Below are 27917 nucleotides of genomic sequence, written 5' to 3'. Positions count from 1 at the left end.
TAGTGACAAAATGCAGTCTCTTTTTCACGCCTGCTCAAAGATAGGCATCGTGATAAATCAAATTTTGAAATAATCTTGAACTAGTTTTCCTTACTGTCACTGCTGTCCACGGACACGAGTACAACTGCAGTCTTAAAACATGTGAAGAGAGCTCTCTATATTTTTGAGTATTATTACTCGTTTAAATTGTACGCGCTGGGGCACAATAGTGAATTCGCTTTACAGCTTAGATATTTTTAAAATTAAGTATTGTATCTCATAATAAATAATTGTAATAAGATCGTGAGCATTATGGAAAGCCATTTTTCACCTGGCAATTAATGCAAAAATCAAAAATAGAATCAAAACCGGCATCAGGTTGTCTACTGCTGGTCATAAAAATGAGAGATATACAATTTGTTGAAGGTTTCTGATCATTACAATGCATAAATCGCAAGTGGGTGATGGATGTTAGGTTCCAATTTAAACCAAACAATCGCAAAATAATCGCCTAAATTATTATGAATTGGTGTCAGCTATTCAGTTTTTGATTTCATCTGACAGTGATTTTATTTCAAAGACAAGTCTTTTTTATTAGCTGAAAATTAGCGGTTTCTATTCCGATCATTCCTTGCATTTTTTATTCCGCTCATTCCTTGCATTTTTTCCGCTCGAGTTCCGATCAATTCTTGCATTTTTTTCGTTCATGCCTCGACCTGGGAAACCAGTTCTTAACGATAGCCTAGATCACAAGCTTTGAAAGACGAGTCGATGTCTCATTTTCGTGAACATTTAATTGGCTTTGATTAATTCGGGGGTTCAGCTCAGATTTTGAGGCCGATTTGATAAGCTCAAACAAGTACCATACGGAATTTTAAAAATTTCCTAATTTCAAAAATTTTAATGAAATTGCTTAATCTGCCTTCACCATAGAAATATTGAACTATGCTTTTATATTTAGATGATATCAATTTTGGACAGCTGTTTTCACCAAACCGGAAACTAATTAAAAATAGCCAAACGTTTAACAGTCTCACATGAAAACCATTGATATTCTAGCAATTCAACGTCAAGATGAGTTTCCGCCTGCTGTTTCATGCATAAATTAATGCATTTTGATTCTAGTTTGTATCATGAAATTTTGATAAAAATTCAATGTTTTCACATTTCTTTGCACTGTGAATTACTATCCATAACAAAATTTGCCAATTGAAGATTTAGATCTTAGTTACCGACTAAGTTAGTCAGCCATGGTTTACCGCAAGGGTTTCCTTAAGATTACCGCAAGTTTCACAAATTTGATTATTTTAAGTTTCGTGTTTTCGTATGCTAATTGTCAACAATGTATTGTACCCTATCAGTGCGAAGAAATGCTTCTGACGTTCGAACAAGCTGTGGCCCTGAGCTCCAACACGGGCGGGATAGGGGGAGGCGCCCCGACTATGAATAAGAAACAACATCTGGACTTGACCTGGGGTCAGTGTAGAGGAATGGTACAGAGCGGGGTGTATAATTCAGCTGTTTACTGCAGAGACAGTCAGTTTTGTGGGGGAGATATCACTGCTGATCTTTTGGCAGACACCGGTACAAAATTTGAAGACCCTTTTGGGCATTCTATTGTTACTATTGACAGGCTCAAACATTCAATTGTTCTTCATCAGTGAGGATTCAGATTCTAGAAGCAATCAAAAACTGAGTTCTTGAGGAATAATTGCAGAATAATGTAAGATAAGCGGTAAATATCGTGCGGTTTTTTATGCACGATTGTATGGTTTTGCTTTGTACGGTTACTGTGAAATTTTGCGATACGCTAAAATGCAGTGAAAATATGGTTTGCACAGCATTCATTGCATCCACTACCATTTTTTGGGTCGCCAAACGACGCGGAGCAGCATCGTGGCATTCTTCTTGCCTTCGTCTTCCAGATTTCCACCTTTTCCCCGACACAAAAAATTCTTCCCCCTTTTTCCTTTTCACAACAGATCCCCCGGTAGTTTTTCTTACAAAACGGGGAACCAATTTCTTTACTTGTATAAAAATTGCGTTAATTTTACACTCCTAGAGCAAAATATACTTGACTTTAACTGAATTGGTATTAAAAAAGAAAAAATGAAATGTGTTTTGTCCCCTTGAATTATACCTCCCTGAAATATTACACCAAATCACGCTTCCAGACTTGGTCTGGCATTTTCAAGCAAAAAAAAATTATCATAAAAGTTTCATAAAAACTGATTTTAAAAATCCATTCTTTTTCTAAGATAATCAGTAATAAGAAGAAAATTAGTAATCAGTAATTTTTCCCGTTTGTGTCCGCGTAAATGCAATATCTGATGTTCAAAAATTGCTTGTAACCATTTACAAGCTGCAGTTTTTCTTATTTTTGTGTTTTTATTACTGTGTTTCAATTATTACTTGCTGTTCAACAGTTGGCATTAGATCGAGTTGGCGTTCCCGAGGTAGAAAGTAAACGAAAAGTGCATGAAAACTTTTGATAATTTTTCAAAAAAATGCTATTCGGTGTATCTAGCAGGTAACAGAGAAAATGGTGTCTTGGTAGTAAACAAATTATTTTGCTTTGTGTGTTTTAATGGCTAAAATGTATAAAAAACAAGATATTTACCATTGGGAAACATTTCAGTGTTCAAACGTGTACAGTATCTATCCATCTCTGATCAATTATTGCAATTGCATTCACAAATACTTTAAACACGGAGACCCTTAAATTGACAGCAAGTTATAAAATTGATACGGTGATCGAAAAAAAAAATTAGAATTTTTTTCTGAGGAATTGTAGCAAAAATTCTGGAAAAGGTCCTTTTTTGAGATTTAGTTTTTCTTCACATTGAATTAATTTTTTCTAGCTATCTGACTTTCTTGTTATCTGACATGCCACAAAATTGATGAGTCCATTACCACACACAAGTGTCCGTTTGAAAAGATTTTTATGGAGGTTGCATCGAAAGGAATTCAACTGAACAATGTCTAAAACTATGGGTTGAAATCTTTGCAGTATAAACTTTTCCAGAATAAATTTTGACACTCATTATGAATGCTTTTTTCTGGAACTCCAAAATAGTAATAAGCATGGTTTATTTTGTTCCAACTCCCAGTTTGGTTAGAAACTTCATAGCTTGCCTATTTGTTTTGCTAAGCCGTACTTCGGCCAATTGATATCTTTTTGCAAAGAGATGCATAAACTACATCATTGAAAAATAATAGTCCTTAAAAACTTCCAACAATTTTTGATTTCTACGTTTGAAAATATGCTAATAGGTTAGGAAAATGGATAAAACAAGAAGAAACAAATTTGAGTGTTTCATAATTTCATCTTGTTCTAAAATCTAAGCGGAGACAAGTGGCAAAAACAGTTATATTAAACATCAGGAATAGGTTAAAATATTACCAAAAAAATACTTATATATACTTCCAAAACTAAAAAAAATGGCAATTGCAGGAGATTTCAATTTAAGTCTTTGAAATTCTTGTTAAATTTTTGTTTTAGGAAAAACAAAACGCATAAATTAGCTTGAAGTTGTCAAGATTTTTTATCAGATATCTCTTTCATACTGTCTTAAAATTATCCTTGCCTGTAATTGAGTAATTGTCTTTCGAGTTATAACTACTGTTATTGCACAATGTCAAAATCGTTCAGAAAAAATTTTGCTCAAAATTAGTCCTCTGAAAACCTGTTAAAGTTATCATGACCGTAAGTTAATCACCATTCCGTACCAACCCAAGCCAAAATATCTTTGTCATGTTTTGAAATTCAAATATCTGTTTCTCATCCGTTTTGAATGTAACTTTTCTCCAGGTTCATTTCTCTGTAAAATTGAATTGGTCTCAAAGTTACGTGCACAATTTTTCTAGTCCGTTTTTTTAAAGATAAAGAGAATAAACCCGAGTCATTTTTAGTGAACATCACTAGTTCAAATTTTTTGGGACACCAAATTCACGTACACCGTAAACGAACATGTATTTTACATCAAGTGTCCTTATAGTACACTTTTTTAGTGGTAAGGCAAATGCAAATAAATTTGATTCTTTTCTGCTTTTGTTTAATTTCCAATGACTCTGGGAAAATGAAATTGTAAGCCCGCGCAATAATTGAGAAAATTTTGGGTTAATATAATTATAGTTGGAACTTTATCGGAAGCAAATCATAAGTTTGTTAAATCTTTTGTTAAAACCACGATACAATCGCCAGAAAAAAATAGTCACCAACTTGATTTCAAATTTTTCTATAATTGGTTTTTTCCAGAATTTATTTCTTGGTTTTTTTTACCTTTTGGCTTATAATGGAAAAACAGGTAATCGATACTTTCCAGATGCTACTATTCTGTCTGATTACAGAAAAAAAGGGTTTTGAGTGTTTTGATAAAATTAAAAAAAAAATTTGATTATTCCATTATAGCTTTCTTTCTCTTCACTTTCTTTCATTAGTTGGAAAATCCATGTCTAGGGAAGGACGGACAACTGGTTTTTTGAACCTCTTGGATCATGTAATTACATAAAAGCAGTGGAAGCACTATTTATTTTTATTTTTTTTTCTCATCAAACATGTCCACTGGCTAACGGATCAAATGTACTTTTATCTACGCATAAAAGAGAGAGCTAAAGCCAAATTCTCATCGCCAACCAGTGCGTATGTGGCCTATCGAATAAACTGGCTCAGTCAAAAAGAGCTCACGCCAATAGTTTTAGTGTAATTCGTTTGACCTCAAAATGTTATGTTCTCAATTATTTTCAGTTTTTGAGTTTTTCATTTGCTTCCGTAGATTACCTGGAATATTTTTTTCTCTTAAAAACATTACTTTTAAACTGTATCAAATGTAAGATGATAATTATGAAACTTAAACCAAAAAGAACTCGTGTAGTTTGAAGTAAGTATGATTATATCTACCGCTCAATAAGCTCTTTTTATAGGATCAAGATTCTTTTCAAAGAAGTAAGTCTAGGTTTGCTTCTTGGTTAAAACTGTTATTTTTTCAAATTCTGATATTTGGCATATATGAATTTTTGGGACTTTATGAGCGAACGCACATATGCTGGACCTCTTTGTAATTATTATCGTTAATATTATCAAATCTGACTTTTTGACCCTTCCATACAGCTGAACGGAGCGTAACTGTACATTAACACTGCCATAGTTATAATATTTTGACCCCAGGCTACACTTTTAAATCCATAGATAACTTTGATTCAAAAAAATAATTCCGACCGTTAATTCTTGCTGTTATTCACTCCAGGTGAAATCTTCAACCATACCGACTCCCATTTGTGTGTCCTTGTTGCCACTGGGAAGCAACACTGTGACTCCATGAAGAATGACATCTGGGGTGAAGATGTGAATGAGTGTCTGGAGAGCCGACCAGAAGGGTGTGGCTTCTGCAAGAACTTCTTGGGGGGATACTGGTGCAAATGCAACAAGTGTTTCACTCCTGATATGAGGAACCAGTTTTGCCACAACTGTAAAGTCTACCCATGTCCAGATGAGCCGGATGGTTTGTTTAAAATACAACATAGTTTGTTTATATATATATATATATATATATATATATATATATATATATATATATATATTTATATATATTTTTTTTTAAATAATACAAAGCCATAGCAAGCTATAAGAGGAGTGAATGATTTACATCCGACTCAAAATGTACAAAAAAGATGAGAAGAAAAGAAATAACTTGAAAAAACTTAAAAGTGTAATGTTTGCTTTTTTTGAAATGGTTCTTATTGGTAATCAGTCTTTGAGCATGGAGCAAATCAAATAACATAGATTTGCAACGATAACCAGAAATCTGCTTAGCTTTTTTTATTATACGTATTTTTAAAAAACACTAGATTTCTGAAAATCCAGTCCAGAAAAGTTACTATCAAATTAAATATATTCGTTATAATCATCTATAGCTGCCTTGGCAACATATAATAGCTTTGAGTGGTACATTGATTAAAAAAGTTTTTAAAAAATTGTTGCAGAGAAATCGTCATTATTTTCACATATTATTTTACATAATATAGTGACCCCCATTTTTTCTATCTATCCCAATAGAATTTATTTGCATAAACATGAAAAATGCCAAAAGTTTTATTAATCCTTTCGTTTTTTGCTTCAAATCATTTTGAAAGTAAACTTCCATAAATAATGCGGAAAAATTGCTTTTTTTCACGAATCATTAGCTCAAAGAAAAAAATAGTCAAACTGGTCTGAGTTAGTTTCTTCAAATCAGAAAAATTTTTAACTTTTTTTCGAAGATTTGATTCTAAAAAAAACAGATTTCGGACGCAATTCACGTCGATTATCATCTTTAATGCAATTTTTTAAGATATCATATCTGTTACGTGAATTTATTATCAGATAATTTTGGTGATTAATTTCACAAAAAATGGTAATAATTTTGCGATTGAAAAAAACTGTTAATAACGTTCTCATAGTTTTTGTTACCTTGAAAAGAAGTTAAAATACTTTGGTCAAAATTGAGACAAAATGGAGCAAAAGAAGGACAAATGCAATCGATGTAAATTTGTAGTAACATTTAATTTGCAAGACTCCACATTTCAATGCAAGTTGTTAGATTATCACCAAAGCTTTGAAAGTACTGTATTACCTTCGAACTGCTATTTACAAAAAGAAATTGAAAAAGTATGAATGAAGCAATTGCGTTTCCCAATCCTTTCTTAAAAGCAACTGAACAGTTTGCTGGAAGCGGCATTTTTGTTTTTTAATGTTATCAAAATATGTACCTGTTACAACTAAGAACTGGTACTAAATCATTATGTTGTTGAGTTGGTTGCAAATGTATAATTACACTTCTTTTGGAAGAAAAGAAGACAAGTGTACAATGTTTATCGGCATTTGAGCAAAACCTATACGATGAGCAATTGGTTTTTGACCAACTTGAAAGAGTACCCAAAAATGATAACTAATTGTTTGTTTTGAGAAAAAAATTAACGAAGAGAATGGAGACAATCTTGCTGAAAATTTTTATACTATAAGAAACTATGTCAATGGAAACTTTTTAATTATATTTTTACTAATGACATTGAAAGCTTAATTAATTTTTGGATAAATTTGGACTTCGTTATATCAATCAAATTGCTTGGCTCTAGATACAAATCAAAAGTTATGCAAGATTTAACTGGACTTAGTAGCCACTTTGCTCCGCCTTGTTTTTGACAAAGATAATAGCCAATTTTGATAGAAATAACTCCGAAGTTAATACGTTGCCAAAAACAAAGAAAACCAATAAAACAAAACTTTACCAAAACCGATAGAAGCGGTAGTCTTTTTGTTGCTTAAGATAACAAAAATTAATTTGATTGGAATGTATCATCTCTCTAAATAATTACCAAAGTTAGCGAGAAAATTTTGTATGGCAGAAAAAAAATGAAATTTCTTAAAGCTGCAGCGACAATTATGAACATTCCTCCAAATATAGGAAATGCTCTATAACTCTTTTTAAAATGTAATCAGGAAGAATTAAGCGTTGTGCTCGCTCTATAAATTTTCGGTTTTTCAATTCAGTATTATTTTGAATTTTTTTATTGGAAACAAAAATATTTTTTTTTTCAACATACATCAAATTTTCAGATAAAAAAGTCTTTTGATATTTGTTTAGCAAAACATAAATTTGGGTACCACAACGGCTTTTGCAGAAAAATTGGAATTGGTAGAAAAATATTAACTTCAGAGAATGTCATATAGAAAAGTGTCCGCGTAAAAATTTTGAGAAATTGAGTGGAAAATGGACGTTTGCTTTTTAGAATGCCACCTTTGCCTCGAATTCAAGTGTTGGAACAATCTATGCGTGTTGAGTGATCAGCAGTGTGACAATGTGAACCAATGTGGGGACAACTCTGATGAGATGGGATGTTTTAAATGTCTCAATTCTGGATTGTTAGTGAAGCCAGGCGCTGTTTGCAATGGAGTTGACGACTGTGGTGACAATAGTGACGAGGCTAATTGCCCAGGTAACTGCTGATTTACTCGCTAACAACACTTAAATCGAGTAAAATTAAAATGCTTCTCAAGAGTATAAGAGAAAAATTTAATCGCTAAATACTATCAGAATATTTCTTTTCTGTGAAAATTCATATATAAGGACTAAAGATTGTTAAAGAAGTGTGCCAAAAATGCTGAAACGATTTAAGAAATTATTTAAATCTTCAGCGCCTTCTCAAAATTTCAGCGCATTTTAGCGCATTTCTGACATGTTTTCAACGCATTCAGCTCTTTTCTTACAAAAAATCTGTTGAAACGATGCTGACATCTCAACCGGGGTTTACACTTGTTTTTTTTTTGCGCCTAATGCTAAGGAAATCTGACTATTTCGGGCACTAGATTTTTTGAATTTTGATCATTTTTTCCCGCTTTTTGCGACGTCTACTTTCATATTGCGACCTTGCTCAATCTTTTATCGACCCGGGTCAATTTGATCTGTTGCAACTTTCAGTGACCTCTCTTGACTGTGGAGTGTACAGTATGTGGAGTGCGTGGGGGTGTGAGTGTAGCAACAATACAGACATCCGGACTAGAGACTGTGTGCTGAACTACTGTGAGCCAGACTGCATCCACACCAGAGAGACAAGAGACTGCAGCATAGTATCAGAGTGGACGGAGTGGACGGTGTGTTTAAAATTTCTTCGTAATTGCTTTGAACGCTTGGTATATCGTTTGCTGGATTCCCAAGTTGAGGTCCAGACCGATGTCATCTCTGTTTTAACAAATTCCAGGTACCATATCTTCCAGACTTTCGTGCGTCCGAAGGCCTCTCCAAACTATTCAATTCGAGCGCAGTGTGTACAGGTGCATGCTTTTATGAGATATTAGTTAATTGCAAGAAAAGATATTAGTTAACTGCAGTTACCATGTATGGTTACAGCGAAATTAATTATGATCAATCAAAATTAAAATTTACAATGCACAGACAAAAAATTAATTGGGTACATAACATAGTGGGGATATAAACGACCCGGGTGTCGACGAAAATAGATCGAAGCAAGACGGCTCGTGAGAGTCTGAGCGTGGCACAGGAACTTCGAACATAGTCCCGGAACGATCCAAATTTATTGCCAAAAGTTGAAATCAAGCAAAAAGGGACAATGAGGAGTGTAATTGAAAAGAATGGCGTAAAAACTATTGGTTCAGTCAGAATACTTTTTTGAATTTTTTAACATTTTCTTTACCATTTACTAAATTCAGTGCAACTTTTTTTCCATATAGAGATCTAAATTGCATTGAAAGCTATTCGTTTGGAAATATTCGAGCTTAATTGGTTCTCTTCCCTTGCTGTTGGCCTTGCTTCTATTAAATGACAGTTCTGCGTACAGTTCAACAGCTTGAATTAGTTAAAAAGTTTATTTCGAAAAAAAAAATTGATGGAATTATGGTTCTCAATTAGTTTGATTCTTAAATTTTTATCTACTTTATGATCGTTATGTTACCGTTAAAATATACATTTCACAAACAATGTTGCTCTGAAGTCACATGTGAAATTCTATTTTTCTGTTGGTTTCGTAAAATTGAGGCTTGTCATTATTTCCAACACTTTTTGGAACTGTTTTTAAACTTTTCCTACAGTTGTGATCTTTTTACAAAAGTTGCTGCCCACAGGCTTCGGTTTCATTTTGTGTGAAGTTAGTTTCCTGTTTGCATTCAAATTTTTCTCAAGCATTGTGAAGTGGATTGGTTGCTACATTTCCGTTCTTTGGGATTTTATAATTTTTTTATAAGACTTTATAAATTTCTGATCAATGTTTCCAAATTTAGTACGTTGAAAACAGCTTATTTTGTAATTTAGAGCGAAAACTTAAAAGTAGAGAAATTAGTTTAAATGTTTCAAAAATTAGATTAAATGTTCTTATTGACAATTCTACACTTTTTTAACAGTTAAAAATTTTGCCAAATTTTGAAAACTTGAAACTGTTCTATGTTCAAAGCGTTATTAACAAAACCTAAGTCTTAAGCGAGAAACTCAAAGACTTTTTTTGAACAAACCGATCTTTGAACAGAATCGAAATTCATGTAAAAACTATTTTTCGGAAATCTCAAGACTGAAAAAAAAGCCGCTCAAATTTGGCTTCAACCTACAAAAAGTACAAATTAGCCATCACGTTGTCTTCGGCAGATGTCATACACACGAAGTTCTAAAACTGACCTCCCGTTCTTTTCCACGAATTAAAACTCTTAGGTTCTTATTTTCATCTCGTCTCTACGCAGAAAAACAGAGAAGACAAATTTCACAAAAAATACTGGCCTAATAAGTCCTAAAACTCCTCCTTTTAAGTCTGTTTGTAAATTGATACCATAATGTTGCCTATAATTAAAGTAACTTTAATGTTTCATTAGGCAAAGCATCAAAGAGATTTTGAAATCTTATAACTGTGCTATTTTCAAAGTATCATTAACAAAAAATAAGTATTAAAAGAGAAAATATTTGGTCAGATATCTCAAGAATGAAAAACAAAGGCGCTCAACTTTGGTTCCAACCTATAAACCGTACAAATTAGACATTTTGCAGCCTCCTGCAAATTTAATACACATGAACTTCTAAAACAGACCTCCCGTTTTTTTCACGAATTAAAACATTCTGATTCTGATTTTTTATCTCGTCCCAAAGCACAAAATCAACGAAAAACAAACATCTCAAAAAATCTAGCCTAATGAGTCCTAAAACTCTTCCTTTTAAATCCCTTTGTAAATTGATACCATAGTTTGTCTATAATAAAAGTAAATTTGATGCTTCATTAAGCGTTTTGTAACACTTAAGATAAGCAGAGCTCCAGATGAATTTTATGCGTTTTACAGGTTACTACAGGAAATTTAGCTTACAGATTTTTATATTCTCCTGGGCGTATTCTAATTTTTTTGCTTTTTCAATTCGTTCCATGTCTTTTTCGTAAGCAAATTATTAGCCAATTATATTCTAAGTTAATGGCTGCGATGACCAATTGAGTTTTCAGGCGATAGGTTTAAACTAAACTGATGCAAGCCATTTGTAACATGTAGTCAAAATATTGAAATTTTGTCTAACTAAATCACTTTGGATGATAAATGCGGAAAAGCTTGAAAAGGCGAAAAATTTTTGAAATTATTTGGGATTTTAAGCGGTAATTACTTTTCGAGAATCAAAGCAATGAAACTTTCGTGATGATTAGTTCTCTTTTGCCAAACTTTTTCAGCGCCACCACTATTGTATACATGTGCGCAAATTATCTGATCGGCAAGCTAAATTTGGCTGATTAAATAAAGCAGGCTGACTGAAAGGTCCTAATCCACATTTCAAGGAAGTTGACAACCAAAAGTGATACGGAGACGTTTTTGTCTCTAAAACTGATTTAACCTACGGTTTCAAATGTTGGTACATTTAGGCATGTAACTGTTCAACAGCTCAGCGTGAGCGTGATCGAACATGCGACTCCCCGGATGCAACCACGTGTGAGGGTTGTTCTCTCCCATTGGAGGGTAAGTCCATAAACAACTTTTTTCTCTTTTTTCCGGTTTCAAACCCTCTATGTTTGCTTTGAAAATAGCATTTCAACATTAGTAAACTTAAATGAACTAGAACAACTTTAAAATATTTTAAATATAGTGACAACTATCTAGAAAAAATGTCGAAATAAAAGGGAATTATCACGTCAACTTTATTTCTAGAATAATTTCAACAATAATTGTTTTTTTTAAATATCGACAAATTGGTTGTAGAAGTTTCCACAGTAATCTTTTTTTCATTTCTTTTTTCAAAAAAAATTATACTGCACTAAGTGCTCGTAAACTATGACAGTGTTGATTATATTGATAGTTTCCAAAATCTTCCCTGAAATTTTTATTTATTTTTGTTTTCTTTTCTGATTTGGCTATACAGCAGCGATGGGCAACATAGTTTGGTACTACCATCGATCAAATTGAAATAATCCTTTGGTTTACATTCTCAGGAGCTTATAACAAGTTGAAGAATTTGATGCAACCATTTATGTGTGCGTGAGCGCGTTTATATAAGTTTTTGTTCTGCTTTAGAAGTTGTAACATGCAGCCAGTTCGACGAATGGGGACCTTGGAGCTGTTTCTGTTCGGACAAACTTGCCTCTCGTTCCCGCACATGTCTTGTGGAACCGTGCACTGAATGTGGTGGCACTTCTGAGTCGGACACGTGCAACGAGTACAGAGAGACCTGGGACTCTTGGGGCCAGTGTGAATGTGCTACCAGTACGCAAGAGAGGAGCAGGGGGCAATGTCTGTCCACTCTTAGTGACACGTGCGACATTTGTGGTACCCTTCTAACAGAGACCAGACCCTGCGGAAACTTCGGCACCCCACAGGAACTGTTCACGTGTTGTCTGAGTGCGTATTTAAACATAGTTTAACACTTTCACAAAAGCCGTCTCAAAGGGAATATTAGCACGCTGGTTTTTTTTGCAATTGATAAGTTATCAAACACCGAGGCTGTTGTTGTTGAATAACTGAGTTGTTGAATAATTTTGAGAGAGCGATAACAAATTAGTGTATGAATATAAACTCGGAAAGATAGTCAAGTCCTGATCAGTAGTTCATTTCCAGTAAAATTCACTTGTTAGGTAAACAAATCAGTTCTGATCACGTTTTGTTTCATGTCTGAAGACTTGTCGAGTCTTGGCCAAGACTGATTTGTCACTCATCAAGTCTTCGCCGATTGAGTTAAGCCGTGTCAAGTATTGGCTAGAATGATTTAAGATATCTCAAGACTTGGCCAAAGCATGACATGGTTGAAGACGTGGCAGGTCTAAGAAAAGACATGACCAAACCTTGATGCAGTACTAGATCCAAGACGCATCCATATTGGATCTATTCTGTTCTCACTTACACTTAAAAATCATGTGCTGATACCATCTGAAAAATAGCACGTGCGACTTGGGGGTAAAAAGTTAAGTGCGGGGGGGTGGTAAGAATAGATCCTTCATTTTCACTCAGCACTGATTAAGTCTGTGACGTTTTGTACCAGAATAGCATATCTCAAAATAGTTCGTGTGACAATTTTAGACGGCAAGCAACACAAAGGGTACAAAAAGACATGCGATTGTGGTACCTGTCTCGCATCTACAGACCAGTTGATACCCCAAGGCGAGATATTCTACTACAACACTTCCACGGCCTCCGCTTGCTCGAACCTGGGAAGCACCGACAACCCTTGTTTCCTGTGTTCCAACAGTGACATAGGACTCCTGGCTTCGATATACACCTTGTGTGATGGAAACGATGATTGCAAGGATGGGGGAGGGGGCTCAGACGAGAGCACTGAGTTCTGCCCAGGAGGTAGGAGTAAATTATTTCAAAAATAATTGGTCTATTTTTAAACCAGAGTCAGCATTATCTTCAGTGTTATCTAATGCCATGGACTTTTGATTTTACAATGAATATGCATATAATAATTGCCCCCCCCATCAGACTAAACAAACCAATGTTATTGGAAAAAGCGCATCATTTTTGGGTCCAATATGATTATCAAAACAAAAACTTTAATGACTGGGGTGGGTGAATTTCACAAATCATCGTCTGTTTTTTAAACAGAGTCAGCATTATTTACAAGTCTATACAAGTCTATCTAGCCATGGGATTTTGATATCTTTTTTCCAATGCATATGCTTATATTAATTGTCCCCCCGCCCCCCTCCATCAGACTATTCGAACCAATGTTAGTGGGGAAAAAACGCTTTTATTGTGTCGAATATGAATGTGAAAACAAAAATTTTAGTCATTGGGGCGGGTGTGGGTTTAGTTGGGGACAGACTAATTGCTTTCACTGGATTAAGTTCTTGCGGACGTGAAGGTGGGGAACCAGCTCAATCTTTTTGGACCACTTTTGAATTGATTCAGCTGTTGCACATGCGTGTGGGGCTACAACGAAGTGGGGTGACTGGCAATGCAACTGCGGGACTCAGACAGAGACCAGATCCAGGAAGTGTCTCTCTGTCCATTGCAACCCTTGCGCATCTCTGGAAGATACCAGAGGATGCAATGAGACAAGTGATTGGGGTGTCTGGTCGGTAAGTTGTACCCGTAGTTGTACCTTGATGGACACTGTTCGAGATCTCGACGTTTGATAATACCGTATTCGACCGAATTTGATGCCAAAAGACTTCGAGATGAGAGTTACTGGTTGTCGAACATGCAATTAAGGTCGGGGAATCCACCCCCGCCCCCCTCTCCATTATCAATCTTGACATAAAGTCGACCTCTCGGTCTGAAGGGTTACTTCTTTTGACTTATCCATTTAGATCACTAATAAATCTTACGAATCATCTAAGGTTCTGTCTAATAAACAGTATAATCAAAGACTGTTCGACTTAATGGAATAAAAGCGGTTTTGCTTGCACATTTGCTCCTACGGCACCTTAGGGAGGGAACTATATGGTCCAGTCTTTTTTATTGTTCTGTCAAAACTCGGCCGATCGTTGTGTTGGCCGATCGTTGTTTCGGCCGCTCGTTGTCTTCATCGTAGAGAATTTTGAGGGCCACAATTAGAAAATCAGTCAAACGTACAAAATCAAATTAAAAACTATATTCAATTTCTTTTTTTACAAGGAGTTATTAAGTTTTAAAGTTTTTTTTTTGAAAATTTGGCTGATTTCTGTTGTTTTGTTCACATTTTCATTAATTATTGCTCAAATTTTTATCAATTTGGTAAAAGTATGTTAAAATTTTAATGAAAGCGTTATTGGTTTTACATCTAAAGATAGCGGAGGGTGGCGCTAGTGAAAACGGCAGACGTACCAAAATATACAAATTTTATTGCTGGCCAATCACAATTGAGAAAATGGGAGTATTGTTTTCTGATTGACTGATTGCTCAACAAATCTCCATGTTTTAAAATAGGATATTAATGTTAATGTAAAATTGCTCAGAAAACGCGATAGGCCGAAAGAGAAAAAAAATATTTTGGGGGACACTGGTCTCAAGTTCGCTTGTGATAGATTCATATCAAATCCCAGTGGCCGCTGAGGCATGGCCATGGCCCGCGAGGCATGGCCAGATGCGGTAACAAAATGTCATCTAGAATTAGGTTATGTCAAATTTAGGTTAATTGAACGCAAAAGGATACAGTGTTTTAAGTTTCTCAACCAATAACGTCCGTTGAAAATTCTATATTTTGGTACGTCTATTTGTTAAGACGTCACCACGGAAGGTTGCTGAATTGTTTTGTGAGTCATTTTCTGCTAAAAGTTTGGTCCAATTCAGCCTCTTTTTGTAAAGAAAAATTGCTAAAATTTGCGTCTTAGCCCACTTTGCCCAAATTTGCCGGAATTACAGACCTAAAGAGTGCTGACGCAATCTTCTTGTACTCGGATGAGAGCTAATTTAACTTCCCTTTCCTGCAAAAGTATTCTGGAGTTGAAACTATTCCGGCCCTTTGATAATTTAAATCCATATATATGTAGATATAATATATTAATCATTCAAATTCTTATATATAATATATTCACTCAAATATATAATTATTTGAATAAATTGAAAAAAAATAATTTTGCATTTGCATTGTTTTTGTTTCAAGGCTTTGATTTTATTTTCACGTTACTTCTTTTCTTTTTAAAATGTTGAGGCAAAATAGAAAACAGGTTTTGTTCACTTTATTATCTTGTCATCATATTTTATTGGTAATCTTCAACAATGAATATAATTGTCTCAATTTTTTCAGTTTCTTAATGTGACTGAATCTGCATTTTCGAGACAAAAAATATATGCATTCTTCTTTCATGTTTCTAAGAAGGAAACCATAATTAACTATAATGGCAGAAAACGATGGTGATTTATCTGTGCTGGACATAGATATAATACTATTTTATCTATACCCAGTTATCTGCCCCCCCCCCTGTAGTCCTCTACTGGACCTCTACTGCGGTACTTGGTGCTGTCATTGAGACTGTGTTCTTGTTTCAGGCCTGTGACTGTGACGTGAATCTGCGATCCCAAGAGAGACAGTGTACTTCGACAAACACCAACAGCTGCGCATTTTGTGGGACTGATTTGGAAAATTGGGAGCAGTGTAGTCTCTTCAACAACTGGACTCCCTGGGATTGCACCTGTGGAGACCATACTGTATGAATTTACGAAATTAAACGGTTGCCAAAAAAAACTGCATTTTAAAAAAAAAAGGTTTCCAAAATTAATGTTCAGACCAAAAATGACATTAAATCTTATGCCGATTACTGGTCCACAATTCCAAATCCGGAAACTAAAATTAAAGGTCGGGACAGCAGAAAAGGCTCAGAAAAGAGCGGGAAAATATTAAAATATTTTAAAAAATTTGATATAAGATGATTTTGAGCGCACAATTAGCAAACACGAAGCTTCCAGCACACAAAAGTCTGATCAACGATTGTTTTAGTCTGCATTTATGGCATCATTTTGGAACGACCTACTGCTCGGTAACGCAAATTTTGTTACTGGTTCCAAAAGAAACCACAAATTTTTGTATCTACCTGTATGATATAAGTATTATAATTTTCGCGGAAATAGTAAAACAAAATTGTCACATTTTCAGAACCCTTTGCATGTGTTCCGTCCTTTTTGCTACGAAACTCATAAAAAAGCTCAACCCGTCTAATTTTGTCATTCAAGATTTTGTAATATTCTGTCGAAAAATGTCAATCTTGCAAGATTTTGCAAGACCCTGACTATCTTGCAAAACGATGGTTATCTGACGAGTTCGTTCCGTCGAGCTCTGCTCGCGTTGGGTTTTTTAAAGAGCCGTGATCATTCAGTTTGCGCAGATTTCCGACATGCACTTGTGTGTGTTTTAAGAGAATTAGAAGCAAAAACACATTATATTTTGAGTTTTAGTAAGAGATCAAACTAAAATCAGCCAGGCAAGAATAAATCTTTACTGTTCCAATATGCAATACTAACGAAAATTGAGAATTTATTAAAAACTTCGCATTGTTCTTTTGTTTTATCAGGGCATACAAAATTAAACGTTTCGATTATCATTTTTTTTATAAACGGTATTTCAATTAATGTGCATTTCTTTTAAAATTCTCTAACATTCATTTCGTTTCTTCAAAAAAATATAATCTCTTTTTGGAAAAAAACATGTTCTGTGCATCTAATTGTTTTATATCTTGGGCAGAAAGTTCGAAATTTCATTTATATTGTTCCTAAAAACTTGTCAAAGTGAAAAAAAAATATTCGGAAATGTTATATGCTGTCCTTCTAAAATTTTATCAAGGATATGCGTATTTAGAAGTTGAATAGTTTTCTTGAAGGTTATCTTGTGGGATAAATGAATGTCTAGCTTGGAAGACCTTGAAAGATAAATGGTAATCTTTCAAGATATTGTAGGGTAACCGTTCGAAGTCGACTGGGGTATGCATTAATTTTATACATTAATAAAGCATGTCAATTAAAGATGTTCACATTTTCACATGGAAATGGGGAGCACAGTTCTGATTGTTAATACATTGATTTGAAAACATTAATTTTTATGAGCTGAATAGCAACATTAACAGATTCGTCCATGTTTAAAAGCATAATCTCTGATCAGGCTATTTCGAGCGCACTTGAGTCTGATCAGAGGTCACTCTCGTCTGGGTTGGTCTGATCAGAGGTCACGTCCGTCTGGGTTGGTCTGATCAGAGGTCAATTTTGTCTGGGACGGTCTGATCAGAGGCGATTTCGGTCTGGACCTCAACATGGGTAGTAACATTTTATGTTGTGGACAGGCCAGCCGGAGTAGGACATCAATTGTGGGTCCAGATGACGAGTGTGGAGGACTGAGTGCAGAGTCTCCTTGCAACTTGACGAGTGAGTGGACAGAATGGAGTGACTGCAACTGTGACTTCATATACAGGTATGTTACCAGAACTAACCGCAAGTCAACATCAGATGGTATGAGGTAAGCGAAAAATTTCACAACTGACAAGGTTTTAAAGGCTTGAAAGATGGAAGAAGATTAGATATATAAAATAACAGATAACTGCTGTGTTGTTTTCTCATTCCTTTTCAATTGATATTTTGAACAAATAATTGAAGCAGACAAACTTGATCAGACGTTTTTTATGAGAGCGACAACTTTGAACTATTAACCAATATGCTTCATTATTGAAAAAAAAATTATCACACACTCCACGCCGGTCAGTATTTTATATTAATCAAATATACGATTAATAAAAAAAATTACTAAAAATATTTCAGAAAACTTAATGAACAATAAAGAAAATATCAAAAATTTATATATCAAATAAAATAGAAAAAACTCTGTGACAACTTTAAGCTCCCTATTATTCACAAGTTCTGTAACCAAATTTCACACGTTGTTTAAAAGAAGTTCACGTTTAATGCAATTGAAGTTCACATTCCCCTTCAACCAATCCATAGGAGGAAGATAATCTTTCATAATTTAAAATGGGTTTGAAAAAGTAAAAGATTGAAACCGAATTGAAAGATTTTAGGAAAAAAGTATTTTCAAAGTGATTTTCAACAAATTGAGGAAAAAAATATTTGCATTCTGGAATTTTCATCATCCTTACAACATTTAATTGTCGTCCCAGATTTAAATTGTCCCATCAGATGAAATGCGTGATATGAATCATTATGAAAAAGTACGGCAAGTGACACTAAGCTGGCAAAGCTGGAGGGGGTGGGGGCACAATGGGAAAAATGGCACTATTTAACTAATCGGACCTTTTCTGTTTGCGCTTAACTTAAATGATATACCAAATATAGTTTGGCATATATTGGTATATATAAAAAGAGAGAACAAATTTAAAAATCTGTTTATTGAGGGAAATTTGTGAATTTAGTCTTATCAAATTAGTATTATCAAAGAGAATAAATTTTGTTATGGATTATTTTTTGACCAGTTCAGTTGTTTAATTTTCATGAGCGTGAATTCTGCTTACTTTTTGAATTTTTTATACACTAAATTTTTAAAACTCCTTATAAAACTACGTTTTAAAAAGTCAAGCTCAAAATGTAAGAAGACTCCGCGTGAGTTCTACTTACGAAACATAGCAAGTAGATTTCACAATCTCGTAAGCGTTGTTCACGACACCCGTAGGGCAGCTTAGAGTCAAATTCATTTAGGGTCAAATAACACGTAACATAACTATAGATGAAGCGCCCACTTCGATTTTTTTTCCAAATTATTTAAAAACATTAAGTGGAACAAATCTGAAAGCCAAAAATACTCGCTCATCTACACTGCGATCAAAAGCTACATGTGCGATACAGTTTCGAGTTGCATTCAAATTTTCTCTGAGTATCAGCACTTTCATTGAATTAGGTAAAGGTAAATTAAAGTGTATCAGGTTAAGAAAAATTGCTAAAATTATTTTTAATACAAGCCAGCGTACCAACCAAATAAAGCGGACCATTTGGTCCTTTTTTTCTAGTCAAATCCACAAAGCACATCTCAGTATATGTAGAAAAAGCCTTAAAGTGTGGAATCTGACAATAAAGGAACAATTGTACTAATTCGTATATAGTATTAAAGAATAGAACACAGTAAATAATAGTATAATAAAGCATTATATTTTATTTTGTACTTTAGAATATTTTCGTCTCAAAATTGCACCAATTAGCACAATAGTAAATGAAACCTATTGGCAGGGGTGCTGGTTCATAATGATGATATATTCTGATCACGTAAAAAATTATGCTGAAAATTATTTTTCTCAATTCTTCTTCTGGGGTAAATTTGAATGATACTATGTGCGGAAGCCTCCACAACTGATGGAAATAAAAAATCCTTTTCGGAAAAATTTTTCACTTGAATAATTTTTGTTCTGGTCCCACTTGTGGGGAAAGTAACCAAATTTTCAAAGGGGTTTTTCGTTCAGACAATTTTCGTCGATCGATATAATCATCGTAGAGAAATGTGCGTGGCATTATTCAAAAGCTCCAGCGTATCAATTCAAATAAAAAAAATTTTTTGTTGTAATATTTTTTGAAGAATTATTGAGGTTCAAACTTTTGTGTGAAAACGTGACATTTGGCTCGATTTTGTTCACTTTTAGCGTAATTTTTGTTCAATATAAGATCTTTCAATCAAAATGTTAAATTAAAATGAATTTTTACTCTACAAAATGAAACAATTTTGTGTTCTTAATAGACAAAATGCGTTAAAAAAGGCTTTTTTGGTCGCATAGGTTAGTTTACTATAAAAAATGAATTCGATTTGAATTGCTCTTTTTTAGAAACCTTTTCATACTTTTTGTTTTTTTTCTGAAGTCACCTAGAGACTCGTCACCTTTCTTATCAATTTTTTGTTAATGACAAATCTCATTTACATTCAAAAAATTGCCAATAAATAATATTTCGTTTTTAAGGAATCGCTGCTTTTTTAATGGCCTCGACTCTGAGTTTAGGTAATTTTTAATGGAATTTAAATTTTTTTTAGATTTTAATAAACTTTTTATTCCTATGGCATAGATTTGTTGACTAAAATTGCAAGCGGCATCTAAAGGGGGATTAGTGTACCTATCAGCTGCTTTAAGTGGAGAGCTAATGGCTGTCAAGACTTAAAAATGAATTTTCGGAATAAATGGAGCACTAATCAACCATGAGCTTTTGAAATCTTATCCTAGTAATGTCCTAGTATTGACTGCTCCCATTGGTTTAGAGAAGACGTTGAAATAATCATAGTTTAAACGTTCAAAAAAAGCCTATTGGTGTTAATGGCTTCGGCACTTTCTTTTCGCACTTTTCTACGGAATCTTTGGTTTTTGCTTGTATTTGTTGTCATTTTCATAATTATAAGACCTATTGTAATGGCTTCTTGATAAGCTACAAACAAAAGATATCTTTGTCTTCCCATCTATGCATATGTTAATGAACTTATTGATTTCCGTCGAAGCTATTGAATCTAATGGCTTTGATACTACTGGTTCTCTTAAATATTTCGTGGTTTGAAAATAATTGTTCAAATTTGGTAAAATTTTTTGAAGTAAAATGGTTAACAACTGCCAAAATAAAAGAGTTCTTCTGAAAACATCGTTTTTTATTGGCGTCGACACTTTTCTCTCTTTTTTGTGAAATTGTTGTTTTTGCTGTTTTTTATTCTTTATGTATTCCTAAACATTTTTCTAATTGCTGAGAGGCCTCATTAGCTGCTAATTAGGGATTGAATGAACTTTTTCAATGCGGTCAGTTTTTCAATGCTAACAGTGTAAAAATTTATGATGTTTTTGTTTTCCAAAACTTTCTTAAATTTTCCAATTTTTATAGATCTTCTTGTCAATTTGTAACTTAATCTCATCACTAAGACGTCTCCGCAACTTTGGTTTTGTTTGTTGGACAATATGCTTTTTCATGAGAATTTTGTGAGTGGTCATTATTTCTGTTTCTTTTTCTCTTCTCTTAGCACGTTTTCATTACTGAAAGATCTAGTGGTTTTTAAATGATGCCCAATTGAACGTTTTGAATCTTTCACTATAGTTTTAACTGAATTACTATAATTAATGTTTGAAAAATTTTCAGATAATAGCTAATAAATTTGAATGGCTTCAATATTTTGTGTTTTCGCAAATTGTTGGTAATTTTTGAATTTTTCAGCATCTTTAGTCTGTTTCCCTGGCTTAGTTTAACCAAAGGCATGTCCTATTCGTTTCTTAAGGACTTTTTAGTAAGTTTATCAATAGTTTTTCAGTAAAAAACTAATGGTTTTTCAGATGTTTGAAACTATTTGGTTTAAAAAATATTGTTAGAATTTTGAACTTCGCCTAATGATTTCTTTTTTTGTTGACTTATTATGTAGTCTCATAAAGGCAAAGCCCCATCTGCGTTGTAGTTTAGAAAAACTAAATTTGGTTAGTTAAGCTGTTTTCTGATTGTTTTTTGACGTTGTTACTAGGTGCCTTAAAATTTAGATATTGAGTTTTTGCTGTAAAAAATGTTTTGCGTTTTTGTTTATTTTGTTGTTTGTTTTTTTCTCACAGTATTATTTATGGCAGATCTCGTGAATGCTCTAATGAGGCACGGCATTATGTAATTCAGTTAGTTGTTTGATTGTGTATCGATTCTTTTAATTTCAAACATTTATATTTGAACATTTCTTCATTTGGTTGACAACAAATCAGAAATGTAGATTAGCTCGGGTCGGAACATTATGTACAAACACACATTACCGAGCCCCCTTGTTTAGGCTAATTATACTCAGGCGAATTTCTATTCATCTTTTCGAATCATGCAGGGTTTCTAGGGCTCAGCATCATGGTCTAATGGGGGTGTCAGCTGGCACTAAAAATGTAATCTCTTTTTTTTTAGTTAATGTTATTAAGCGTTCCATGCTTGCTATTCTATGTGTACCCGAGTAGCTAAAGATTTTTAGCTAAAAAATCCGAGGTAATTAAATGAAGCCCGCAAATCATGAGCTTTTAAACGTAAACTGACCAGAGAGTTTGTCTGATATTATTTTATGATAATTGACACAGGGGGAGAGATTGCACGACCGAATTGTTCGAGGAATCCTGTTTCAAATGCAGCACTCCACTATCGGAGCTGTTTGAGTGTGGCATATTCGGAGAAAAACTGCAGATCTGCCATTTCGGTAAGACAGCATATGAAAGGAACCTGTCCCATCCATCGCTATCTCACTTTAGTGATGTACATACTGTATCTCAAGCAACACAGGAGGTACAGAGAACACAAAAAACATTAAAAAATAAAAAAAAAACACTAATTCGAATAATATAATAGTTCATCAAAGTAGTGATTGGTATAAATCGGTAATGTATATACAAATGAATTTATTCAAAACAAAAGTGTATGCTTTTGTTGTTTTTGTTTTTTCTGTATCTCCTGTTCTGCTGGACATACCGTGTACAAATTAATTTTTTACAATTATTTTTAAATCAGAGGAAATTATTTTTTTTTCGAAATAAATACAATTAATTTTTTATCGAAAATGAGGACAAATTCCCCTTAAAAGAGATAGGTTGTACGAAAAAAGCTTAACTTGATTTCTGAAATTTTTATGAAACTGAGTTTCGCATTTCCAATTTATCAACGTTTACAATATAACTTCAAATCAAATTTTCTTTTTATTAAAAAATTGATCAAGAAGAATATTAAGCGTTTCCGCCAAATTGATATCTCAACGAGGTGAGGTTTACAGTATTACTTTCACTGCCTGTTAGTTTTGAAAATAGTTTTTAGTGTTTTCAAAAACTTGTAAGATTTCAAAAAAAATTATTAAGCAAGATCTTTTATAAAAATGCAACTAGCACAATTATTTGTTGATGTCATGTGGTTGTCTCAAAGTTTGCTTTAGGGTTGAACGATTCTTTCCCAATTATAATCAGTCTTTTAAGATCAGTTTATTTGAAGGTAGATTCTTGGAATGTTTTCCTGGATAGATTCAAATTAATATAAGATTCTCTTAACTTCTCGTAAGATTAATGCATGATCTTATAAGATGATCGGAAGAGTATCGTAAGATCTTTGAAACTTCTATAACTAAAGAATAACCTAATGTATGACTAAAGAATTAGAAATGCATTGTTTTTTTTAATAAGAAGGTCTGTGACTGGAGAATATTTTCCATTAACAAATCAAGTTAATGTTTCTCACATGAGTTTACTCTCATTGAGCGTTATGACATTGTAAACAACCAGCGTCGTTGTAAAGAACCAGTTAAAATCGTTCTTGCCTTATGAAATTTTGTGGCTACAATTTTTGATAGAATAATGCAAATAATCGTTGCCTGAGTCTCAGATTTCAATTGAATGCAAAATAACCCATTTCCAGAGTGCCTGGCAGTTTTGAGCTCCCAGTTTCAATGATAAAACTTGGTATGAAGTTCTGTGATTATAACTTTTCCATAAATACCGCATCATAATAATTTCAGCAGCTTTTTAACCCTTTTTCTTGAAACAATGTTCTTGGGTTGTGTTTTGGCGCTTTTAACCTTTTCCTTAAAAAATTCTTTATTTAGAACGTTACTTTTATGGAAACTTTATGACAACTTTTGTAACATGTGGAATTATGAGGTGAACCCGGGAAAATTTCAATTGCCCTAATTGAACTGCAAAAGTTATCGTGGGAGATCTTATAAAACGCAGTTAAAAAAGTTTTTTTTCGTTTTAAAATGTGTTTTTTTTCGGAAAACGGTCAAAGTGGTACTGGAAAACGCTTTCTACAGTTTCGGCGGCTAAAACTATAAATTGCTGGCGTATTTCTGTCCCTAAGTATTGTCCTTCAATTTACCCACATAGAAAACTACTGCGAATAGTCGACTGATTGTTGCAAGATTCCTTAATTTTTTGCAGACCAACAGAAAGTCACGTATCGCCGTATCTGTATCTGCGGAAAATGTGAGACCCTAAATGGCGACATAATTCTGGAGGGAAAAGAGGAAACCATAATAGAGACAGCAAGCAACATTCCCGGAAGTCTGGAACCGTGCGTGTCTTGTGGGGGAACCGAACCTAACTACTACCTGCGTCGATCGCAGTTTTGTGACGGGAGACAAGATTGTCCCCAAACTGGCGCAGATGAGGGCAATTACTTCTGTTCAGGTGGGCAATAAATTTGGCTGCAAAGGTACCTTTTGGGGCTTTGTGAACAAAAGTGGCAAGGGCTAAATTTCACCTGAAATCATGTCTCGAATATTTGCTAAATATTCCAGCAAAATACTTGTAAAAAGGTTTTGATTCACTTGAATGTAGAAATCTATTGATCAAAATCTATATTAATTGCATTTCGAGTAACGCTCAGGTTGATCAGACCTCTGATCAGACAATCCCAGTGTGAAACGGACACTGATCAGACTAAATCAGACCATTATCCAGACTTTCGAGATACCTGTTTCAGACCTTTTTACTTTTCGTTTAAGAAAAATAGAGACGTCATTGAGTCAAGAAGATTTTCAAAGTGAAAATGACATGAGAACAGGGGGTAAAGTGTCTATGGGGGTTAAAAAAATTGTAGGAATATGGGTAATTGGGGTAAGGGTGGTAATGAGGGAAATTTTGAGAGTTTCAGACGACGGTTATACAGTGTTCTCCTCAATTCTCCTATAATTGTTTGCTTGTTAGTTACTCCGCCGTAGTCAGTCCCCAGCCCAGTTGAGAAAAGGAGGAGGGAAATACACCCAGATTATACTGGAAAATCTCAAAAAATTGGTTTATAGCTTAACTTTGAGAATTATCCGACACTTAATTTTATCAATTCATTCATTGGTTATTATGAAATTGCGCCCCACACTGCCTGTAATCAGGTTTTCGTGCGCTCAAAATGATCCATGATCAGAGTTTCGGGAGCTCGAAATGACCCCTGACCAGATTTTTGTGTACTCGAAATGACCCCTGATCATAATTTTGCGATTCTTTCAAACTTTTCTTGTGTTGACTGAGTCTCGAGCCCCGCTCACCGCAATTCAACGTTACTTACTCCACTGCACAATGCATTGCTAACTCTTCCTATTCAATTTAATTTTCTGATCTAAAACTTATGTAAGAGTTGAGCTGAAAAAGCTCAAATTATTCAGAGTCAAAGTTGAATTTTCAGCGCATTTTTATAGAACATTAATAAATAATGTAAGACTAAACAAAATGGTAAAAATTTCAGGAAACGAAATGAAAATGTGCCGAAATGCACTTAAATTTTTTTTAAAAGCTCTGCTTTTAAAGTATTGCAGCTCTGCTTTTAAAATATTGCAGCTCTGCTTTTAAAATATTGCAGCGCACTTCAGCTCATTCAACACCAGTCTTACAAATTTTGATTGCATTCAACGCAAAAAAAGATCAATGCACTCAAACGACGCTGAATCCTGAATCTCTGTTGAAAAGCTTGAACGAAAGTTTCAGGAATGTTTCCGTTTCTTATCACTTAGCTGAGAAAGCGTTATTAGATCTATTTTTGGGTCTTTCCCATTACAGCCCCTCCCATGAAATTATAGCCCCTCGTTATTGTGGGGGCTATGTTATCTGACCACTAACCTGGGGGAAGGGGGCTATTATGGGAACGCTCCCAATTAATTGTTCTTTAAAAAGAAGCATTAATATTGTGTGACGGTGAATTGTTATGGTCAAACAAGCCAAAACCCAAGACAAAGTTGAAAGAAAGAATCGAGATTTTTTGTTTTCCCGGTTTTCCGGCAGTTAATTCACATTTTCTTCCGGGTACTCAAATTTCTGTACTAAAATTCAAACCATCAGTTAGGGCCTCTGACGTAAAATGCATAGTTCAGTTACTAAAAATTGAATAGCTGCGAATGAAACAAAATTGTGAGATCAACTTGGCCAAATAATAAGTTTTATTAGATTTTATTCATATTCTCAAAACAGAGGGAAAAATGACCGCACAAAATTTTTGGACAACTATAGTGACAATTTTAGAACCATACTTGTGGTCAAACTATTATTCCAATTTAGCTGCAGGCTGGCTTTGTTTGAAAAAAGTTATGATTTTGTAGCCTGCAACAGGATGTAGCATACAACGTTCAAATTGCTCATCTAAAACGAATGATTAAAAAGTCCATTTCTTACGTTTAAAAACTCTCGGCAACGGTCTAAATGAAATTCCATGAAAAACGATCTTCTCCTAAACGTTCAAGACAGTCGAAAAAAATAAAAAGGCTTGGACCGTTTTATCCTAAAAATAGCGATCAAGATCACGTTTTCATGTTTTCTTAGCCAAATTTCAACAGGGGTGGTTATACATAGCTTATAAAGGCTATCAATAATCTCGGCTCTCAGTGTCAGTGCTTCCTAGAGCGAGACAGAAGGGATGTTTCACAGGGCTTGTGTAAAACAATGTTATCTTTTAAGATCGACTTGAGAAACGTTTGCGTGTGTTTCAATTGAAAAATTGGAAAAATGTTATTTCAGTTTTCGAAGACAAATTCTAATTTCCGTCAACTAATCATAAAACATTCTCCGTTAATTTTAAAAAAATGCCAAAAAATTAGCTTCATAAAAAAAGGTAGCTCTATTTTTTTGAGCATTACAGTTGAAGGCTGCTAGCTTAATTGCCGAGATCTGTCTGATTGTTGAGATCTGTCAGAAAATATTGTAAGGCGACCCACACTTGTGATTCTGTAAGACCACCCACACTCTTGTCATTCTGAAAGAATGCTTTATTTAACTTCGAAGATATTCATTATGTTTGCCCGGATTTTCTTAAACAGTATTAACAGGTTTGGTTAATTTCAGGTTCTGAGTTCGATGACGACAATCTCGCACCTGTACCTTCGGGTAAGTGTTGATTGAAAGCTTTGACTTTTTCTTATTATAAATCCATGACCGAAATAATTTTTAGTGTAACTTTTAGAATAATTTATCAGACGAGATAAATTAAGGTGATTGAATTTTACAGTTAGGAGAAAAGCTAAGGCAATTTACGACAACGTTCAGTTGTTTGACAGTTAGCAAGCCCTTAGCTTTGGAAGTATAAACTTGGAAATAAGCTTAGAGTAAGGCAAGATAAGTTAAAGAAATTAAAGTCAGATTATCTTAAAATTAACCTTATTGACCTGGCAACTAAATTCTTTGATCAGCGTCTGATCAACTGGTCATTCATTCATAGAAACTGGAATCAATGCAAATGTTCTCTTTTTAAACCGGATAATGAAACTTTCTCTTAATAGATATAGGTGGCTGGTGTGTTAAAGGATTTGTTTCAAAAAGGACTTGTTCAGTCCACCCCCTTGTTGCGTTGATGAAAAATAACTTGCCCTTTTGAGATATAATTTTTAATTAGTAGCCATAATCAGCGGCCAACGTTGCTGGGGTGGGATGATAAATCATGGCCAAAAGTATTTGGTGTTTGCTTATGATAAAGACTATTTATGTACTTGTAAGTTTCGGTAATGACATCAAAATTCTTTTGTTTTTTGTTTACAGGAGACAGAACCAGTTTCAAGCACGACTAGATCTCAAATCACAGAAGATAACGTGAACTACATTCAGAGAGTGAAAACTAGAAATTTTTTCCTATTACCCCCAGGGTAGAATATGATCATCTA

At 34.1% G+C, this 27917-nt stretch overlaps 1 protein-coding gene across 1 annotated transcript; it reads left to right on the top strand.

The window, feature by feature from the left end:
* The first annotated feature begins 1058 nt into the window (after window positions 1-1058).
* LOC142335131 (uncharacterized) lies at window positions 1059-27892 on the top strand. Its single transcript, XM_075383495.1, has 14 exons — window positions 1059-1563; window positions 5226-5480; window positions 7747-7953; window positions 8436-8608; window positions 11353-11446; window positions 11999-12322; window positions 12998-13270; window positions 13832-14001; window positions 15893-16051; window positions 17674-17801; window positions 22384-22499; window positions 24220-24468; window positions 27106-27147; window positions 27796-27892. Exons 1-14 carry the CDS (start codon window positions 1230-1232, stop codon window positions 27822-27824), a joined length of 2553 nt encoding a protein of 850 aa, XP_075239610.1. The 5' UTR covers window positions 1059-1229; the 3' UTR covers window positions 27825-27892.
* The last annotated feature ends 25 nt before the right edge of the window (window positions 27893-27917 follow it).

Source organism: Convolutriloba macropyga, chromosome 2 (assembly GCF_964194025.1).
Source record: "Convolutriloba macropyga chromosome 2, txConMacr16.3, whole genome shotgun sequence".
In the NCBI taxonomy this organism is placed as follows: domain Eukaryota; kingdom Metazoa; phylum Xenacoelomorpha; order Acoela; family Convolutidae; genus Convolutriloba; species Convolutriloba macropyga.
Note: the sequence above shows the minus strand (reverse complement) of the source record. Positions and strands in the feature narration are given on the sequence as shown.